Genomic DNA, 7,763 nt, shown 5'->3' with positions numbered 1-7,763 from the left:
GTCTAACCGTGTGGGGAGTACTACAGTCGGCATACCCTATATGGCTAAGTTCCTAGACCTTTTGCAAGGTTCTTACAGGAGAATGGCAAAGTAGCCTAGTATTCTATACCGTGCAAACCTCAGCAGAATGGAGTAGCTGAAAGTCACAATCGTACCCTGATGGATATGGTGTGCAGTATGATAAGTTACTCCACCTTACCGTTGAGCCTATGGATGGAGGCATTAAAAACCACCATTCATATTCTCAATAGAGTACCAAGTAAGTCGGTGCCCAAAACACCATATGAGTTGTGGACAGGAAGAGTACCCTCACTAAACCACTTACGTGTGGGAGGGGGGGGAGTTTTGCTGAGGCTAAAGTATTTAACCTAAACATTGGGAAGCTAGATCCCAAAATAATAAGTTGTGATGAGGACATCAACACCGACACGGGAATGGCTACTCCAACTGAACCAGCACAGGCGCCACCAGGACCCATCACTCGAGCTCGTGCACGTGAATTAAACTTCGTGATGATTTTGAAGAATGAAGGACCAGAAGTTTCCTAAGTGCATGCGCCATCTATGCTCATGATGAACCTGCCCAAAATAATGTCTAGGTGCTGCGCCACCTATGTGTTTTTAGTTTTGTCAAGAAATAACCAAGAAGGTGCTGCACCATCTAAATCAGGAAAGGGAATCAAGGAGATGGTGTGTGGCTGTTTGGGCGCCTATTCCATACCTTGTGGGCAGGCTGGGCATCCTCCTTCCTCCCTCCTCCCCCTATTTAGCCAAGGGCTGTGCCCCCTCTTTGGCTTGGGTTTTGTTTTGCTTAAGTTAGCCATTGCTACTTCCGAAGCTTCGTCTTCATGTAATTTAGAACCCCACCTTCGAGTAATATTCAGGGTTGCTCACCTCAAATTCTTGCTTGTTCTTCGATTGCCTGCAGGAATTGATCTTCGTGATCAGGTTGATCTTGCACCAGCAAGGTCAATAACCATCGGGAGTTGGTTCAGCGATTGCTAAGGCACCACGGACTTGTTCGTCGTAGTCGGATCGCGAGGGTCGACACCCACCAAATCGTAGTTATCCTCCACTCACCGAAAGATCAGGTACTCCAGCTCTATCAAGTGGTATCAGCTTTCAGGTTGCTCAGTGAGATCTATCCCCTTTATTTGTAGTTTTGTTCATCGTCCTATCGTCCACCAGAAAAGCCAACAAAAAACGTTTCAGGTTAGAACCACTGTCCAAGACCTTTTGAGCCTTTGCATCTTTCATTCAGTTTATTGCTTTGTTGAGTTTTTGGTTGCATCGTTGTGTTGTGTTGCTGGTCTTGGCGTCTAGTCCATTAGAGTTTTGAGTTCCTGTCACGTATTAGTTCACATCTTTGCACTTGATCCTCCTTATCCTTTGTCCTCCATGCTCCTATAATCTTTCCCACGTCATAGACCCCCTTGTTCACGCCAATTTCCCACCTACAAAAGGAAAGTAATTTATTTCGGGTCTTGATTTATCTCGGCAAGGACACAGGCATTAGCTATTGCATCCGTAGTCCATTTGGGAAGTTTAGGTACAATTTGGAAAGCATATTTCGTGCCCTTTCCAACGGATACTCACTTGCCTTGTGATTCATTTTGGGCGTATCACAGGAGATCATGCGAGATCAGGCAGTCTGTGGCTACATGAAAGGAAAGAGTTCCTGATTTCCTTTTGTTTTCCTTTTGAGTTGTGCAATGTGTTGGCAGTGTCATCAAACTGAAAAAGGCCAGAGGTGCATAAAACAAAAAAAACAAGAGCCGCACCAAAAAAAAAGGCAAAAGGTGCAAAAAGAGCCGCACACAAAAAAAAACAAAAAAACAAGAGATGCCAAGGGTGTGTACTCGCTGTCTTTTACTCTTTGTTCTTGCATTTCTGTGTCTATCTTTGTGCATGGGCTCACGTCTCTAGTACGGTCTAGCCTAGGACCAGCACAACACCAGCTTTGAGTGATTATTCAACTTTGCCTTTGCTGAATGCTTGTGCTACTCCTTGCTACAAATTGAAGCCTTCCCATAGCTCCACAAATTTTCTACAGCGATCAAGCTCTATGTCCTCTGGCAATCGCTCCATTCAATCTTTGGAAGGTTGTACCGCTGGTTGCAAGTCACCCCTGCGAGCTTGGTAAGAACAGGTAAGAGTTTGATAACAGCTTTAGTTTGAGTGCCTTGATCAGCACCACTTCCTATTAGCTTTAGGACAAATACTTGTTTTCGTGTTCGTTGCTTTTCCACTAACAATGTCAGGGGAGCCAGCTAATCAGGACACCATGCCTCACTCCCCACGCACTAAAGGCATCATTCACCACTTTAATCACAAGATGAACGAGCATGTGGAGGGCTTGGCAGAGGAGATTAGGATCGCCAACGAGCAAGTGGGTCAATTTTAGGACGCTCAAATGGCCACAAATGCTACGCTCGTGGAGATGCAGCAAGCACAAGCTGCCCACGCCACCAGCCTTGCCACACTCACTACACGCCTTGATGAGTTGGTACAACAACTTGCTGATCAACGTGCGGACTTTGATTATGGTGGTGATACCGAGATCGACGACCAGGACCGCCATGGAGGGCGCCACCGCAACCGCTATGGTGAGCGCGTGGTACGTAATCGAAACGACTCATTTACTAAGATTAAGTTCACAATTCCTTCATTTAATGGCAAATATGATCCGGGTGCGTATCTTGATTGGGAACTTGCGGTAGATCAGAAATTTCATTGTCATGATGTTCCTGCACAATATCAAGTTAGGGCTGCTACTAGTGAGTTTACAGATTTCGCATCAATTTGGTGGCGTGAGCATCGCAGCAAACACCCTAATAACATTCCCACAACTTGGGAGCAATTAAAAACTGTCATGCGACACCGATTTGTTCCTTCCTATTATGCACGAGACTTGCTTAATAAAATGCAGCGTTTTCAGCAAGGAACCAAATCTATAGAAGAGTATTGTCAGGAGTTGCAAACCAGCATGATTTGTTGTGGTTTAGTTGAGACTAATGATGCTGCGATGGCACGATTTTGTGGTGGTTTGAACCGTGAAATTCAGGATATTCTTGATTATAAGCACTACGATGATATTACTACTTTGTTTGCATTTGCTTGCAAAGCTGAACGTGAAGTGCAGGGACGACGAGCAAGGACCCATTCTAACTCTTTTGCAGGTCACACTACTTTGACCCATTCAACCCCTATGGCACCCTATACACCTAGCAGTACATCATGTGACAAGGCAGCAGCTCCACCTCCAGTGCCCCCTTCAGCTAATAAGAGCGCCTCCTCTTCCACTAGCCGCACAAAGGACATTCAATGCCATTGTTGCAAAGGTTATGGGCATATGATACGGGACTGCCCCAACAAGCGTACGTTGATTATACGTGATGATGGTGAGTATTCTTCCGCTAGTGATTCCGATGAACCTATATATGCTATGCTTGCTGCTGATATTTCAGGACATGCGGAAGAACACGTGGCTGCCACTGACGCCGACAAGTATGAGAGTCTTGTTGTGCAGCGAGTCCTCAGTACACAGGTTGCACAGCCTGAGCAGAACCAGTGCCACACTTTGTTCCACACCAAAGGCGTTGTGCAAGAACGATCCATTCGCATCATCATTGACGGTGGTAGTTGCAACAATTTGGCAAGTTTGGATCTGGTGGAGAAGTTGTCTCTCCAAACACGTCCACATCCACACCCCTACCACATTCAATGGCTCAACCAGGGTGGCAAACTCAAGGTAACACGCTCGGTACGTGTTCACTTCTCCATGGGTTCTTATTCTGATTATACTGATTGCGATGTTGTTCCTATGGAGGCATGTTCGTTGTTGCTTGGTAGGCCGTGGCAATATGATATTGATTGTTTACATCATGGTCGCACAAATCATTATTCATTACTGTTTAAGGGCAAGAAAATTATTCTTCATCCAATGACCCCTGAACAGATTGTGAAAGATGACATTGCTAGGGCTACTAAAGCATTAAAACAATGCCAACAACAACCAGCCATGTCTAAAGAAATTAAGCTACATGCTCCTGTTTTACTTGCTATGCGTGCTGATTTTGATGAACTACATGTTGATAATATGCCTTGCTATGCGCTTGTATGTTCTCATGTGCTGGTTTCACTTGATGATGCACCATCTTTGGATATACCCCCTGCTGTTACTAAGCTTTTGTAGGACTTTGCCGATGTGTTTCCGAAGGACTTACCACCAGGTCTTCCTCCCATTCGTGGCATTGAGCACCAGATCGACCTCATTCCAGGCGCCCAGCTTCCAAACCACGCCCCGTACCATACCAATCCTGATGAGACAAAGGTGATTCAGCGCCAAGTCCAAGCACTACTTGATAAAGGCTACATTCATGAGTCTCTTAGCCCTTGCTCTGTTCCTGTGCTACTTGTCCCAAAGAAAGATGGTACCTAGCATATGTGTGTAGATTGTCGAGCGATTAACAATATCACAATTTGTTATCGTTATCCTATACCTCGCCTTGATGATATGCTTGACGAGCTTAGCGGTGCTGTTATATTCTCCAAGGTAGATTTGCGTAGCGGGTACCATCAGATTAGAATTAAACTTGGGGACGAATGGAAGACGGCTTTTAAAACAAAATTTGGCTTATATGAATGGTTAGTTATGTCGTTTGGATTGACTAATGCTCCCAGCACGTTTATGCGCTTAATGAATGAAGTTTTGAGGCCTTTCATAGGCTTGTTTGTGGTTGTTTATTTTGATGATATTCTGATTTACAGCAAGTCTAGGGAAGAGCATTTGGAACATTTGCATGCTATTTTTGATGCTTTGCGCGCTGCCCGCTTGTTTGGTAACTTGGACAAGTGCGACTTCTGCACACAACATGTTTCGTTTCTTGGCTATGTTGTTACTCTGCAGGGCATTGAGGTGGACAGCAGCAAGATTGACGCCATCCAGAGCTGGCCCATGCCAACGATAGTTACGTAGATTCGGAGTTTTCTTGGGCTTGCAGGTTTCTACCGACGGTTCGTGTGTGACTTCAGCTCCATTGCCGCCCCGTTGCATGAGCTCACCAAGAAGGGCGTTCCTTTCTCCTAGGGTGCGGCATAGGACGAGGCATTCACCATTCTAAAAGATAAGTTGACACATGCCCCCTTACTATAGCTACCTGATTTCAATAAGATGTTTGAACTTGAATGCGATGCTAGTGGTATTGGGTTAGGTGGTGTTTTGCTGCAAGAGGGCAAGCCAGTTGCTTACTTTAGCGAAAAATTAAGCGGTGCTAGTCTGAATTATTCCACTTATGATAAGGAGCTTTTCGCTTTGGTTCGCACACTTCAAACATGGCAGCACTATCTTTGGCCTCGCGAGTTTATAATTCATTCTGATCATGAGGCATTAAAACATATTCGTAGCCAAACTAATCTGAACCGTCGGCATGCTAAGTGGGTCGAATTCATAGAGTCTTTTTCTTACATCATCAAACACAAGAACGGGAAAGACAACATTATTGCTGATGCTTTGTCGCGTAGATACACCATGCTGTCCCAGTTAGACTTTAAAATTTTTGGTTTACAAACTGTGAAAGAACAATACGCCAATGATCCTAGATTTCAGGACATCATGCTACATTGCAAGGATGGTAAACCATGGGGTAAATTCCATGTAACTGATGGGTTTTTGTTCCGCGCTAACAAGCTATGTACTCCCGCAAGCTCGGTTCATCTTTTGCTGTTGCAGGAAGCGCATGGTGGCGGCCTCATGGGACACTTTGGCGTTTACAAGACACAGGAGATTTTGGCCGCGCACTTCTTTTGGCCCCAGATGCGCCGCGATGTGGAGCATTTTGTTGCACGCTGCACCACGTGCCAGAAAGCTAAGTCACACCTGAACAACCATGGTTTGTATATGCCGTTACCTGTCCCTACTTCTCCTTGGCTAGATATTTCTATGGATTTTGTTTTGGGCTTACCTCGCACAAAGAAGGGGAGGGATAGTATCTTTGTGGTTGTTGATCGATTCTCTAAAATGGCTCACTTCATACCATGTCATAAAACTGATGATGCTAGCAGCGTTGCTGAGTTGTTCTTTCGCGAGATTATTCGTTTACATGGTGTTCCAAATACAATAGTCTCAGATCACGATGCTAAGTTCCTAAGTCATTTTTGGAGATCTCTTTGGAATAAACTAGGAACTAAATTGCTTTTCAGCACCACTTGTCACCCACAAACAGATGGGCAAACTGAGGTTGTGAACAGAACCTTATCTACCATGCTTAGGGTTGTGTTAGACAAGAATCTAAAACTTTGGGAGGATTGTTTGCCCCATGTCGAGTTTGCTTACAATCGTGCTACACATTCCTCCACGAAAATGTGCCCTTTTCAGGTTGTCTATGGTTACATTCCACGGGCGCCAATTGACTTGCTGTCCTTTGACCCTTTGGACGCCCCACATGTTGATGCTATTGCACGTGTTCAACAAATGTTGGACATCCATGAGCAAACACAGCAGAACATTGCGCACACTAATGCTAAAAATCAGGCTGTTGGTAGTAAAGGACGTAAACTTGTTACTTTTGAACCTGGTGACTTGGTTTGGTTGCATTTGCGCAAGGATCGCTTTCCTAGTTTGCGTAGGTCTAAGCTGATGCCCCGTGCTGCTGGTCCCTTCAAGGTGTTAAAGAAAATCAATGATAATGCTTATATACTTGACCTGCCTGCAGACTATGGTGTTTCCTCTAGTTTTAATGTTGCAGATTTGAAACCATATGCGGGCGAGGCTGAGGAGCTGCCGTCGAGGACGACTTCGATTCAAGAAGGGGAGGATGATGAGGACATCAACACCGACACGGGAATGGCTACTCCAACTGAACCAGCACAGGCGCCACCAGGACCCATCACTCGAGCTCGTGCACGTGAATTAAACTTTGTGATGATTTTGAAGAATGAAGGACCAGAAGTTTCCTAAGTGCATGCGCCATCTATGCTCATGATGAACCTACCCAAAATAATGTCTAGGTGCTGCACTGCCTATGTGTTTTTAGTTTTGTCAAGAAATAACCAGGAAGGTGCTGCACCATCTAAATCAGGAAAGGAAATCAAGGAGATGGTGTGTGGCTGTTTGGGCACCTATTCCCTACCTTGTGGGCAGGCTGGGCGTCCTCCTTCCTCCCTCCTCCCCCTATTTAGCCAAGGGCTGCGCCCCCTCTTTGGCTTGGGTTTTGTTTTGCTTAAGTTAGCCATTGCTACTTCCGAAGCTTCGTCTTCGTGTAATTCAGAACCCCACCTTCAAGTAATATTCAGGGTTGCTCACCTCAAATTCTTGCTTGTTCTTCGATTGCCTGCAGGAATTGATCTTCGTGATCAGGTTGATCTCGCACCAGCAAGGTCAATAACCATCGGGAGTTGGTTCAGCGATTGCTAAGGCGCCACGGACTTGTTCGTCGTAGTCGGATCGCGAAGGTCGACACCCACCAAATCGTAGTTATCCTCCACTCACCGAAAGATCGGGTACTCTAGCTCTATCAAGTTGCCATTTCATTGGCTACCCAGAAAAGTCAAAAGGTTTTTGTTTCTACTGTCCAGTCAGACATATAAAGTTTGTGGAAATGAGACACTTTGTCTTCCTAGAGGATGAAATGATGAGGGGGAGCATGGTAGCTCAAGAAATTAACCTTGAAGAGAAGCGGGTGTATGCGCCCAATCCGATGATTCATGAGCCAATTTTCTCACTACCTGCTGTTGCTGCACCGACAGTGCAAGATATTGTGGTGC

At 45.4% G+C, this 7,763-nt stretch overlaps 1 protein-coding gene across 1 annotated transcript; it reads left to right on the top strand.

The window, feature by feature from the left end:
• The first annotated feature begins 2,412 nt into the window (after positions 1–2,412).
• LOC136548521 (uncharacterized) lies at positions 2,413–4,977 on the top strand. The gene is made up of 5 exons (XM_066540014.1): positions 2,413–2,616; positions 2,929–4,116; positions 4,219–4,332; positions 4,555–4,646; positions 4,770–4,977. Exons 1-5 carry the CDS (start codon positions 2,413–2,415, stop codon positions 4,975–4,977), a joined length of 1,806 nt encoding a protein of 601 aa, XP_066396111.1.
• Positions 4,978–7,763: the final 2,786 nt, after the last annotated feature.

This window comes from Miscanthus floridulus, chromosome 4, assembly GCF_019320115.1.
Source record: "Miscanthus floridulus cultivar M001 chromosome 4, ASM1932011v1, whole genome shotgun sequence".
Classification (NCBI taxonomy): Eukaryota; Viridiplantae; Streptophyta; class Magnoliopsida; order Poales; family Poaceae; genus Miscanthus; species Miscanthus floridulus.
Note: the sequence above shows the minus strand (reverse complement) of the source record. Positions and strands in the feature narration are given on the sequence as shown.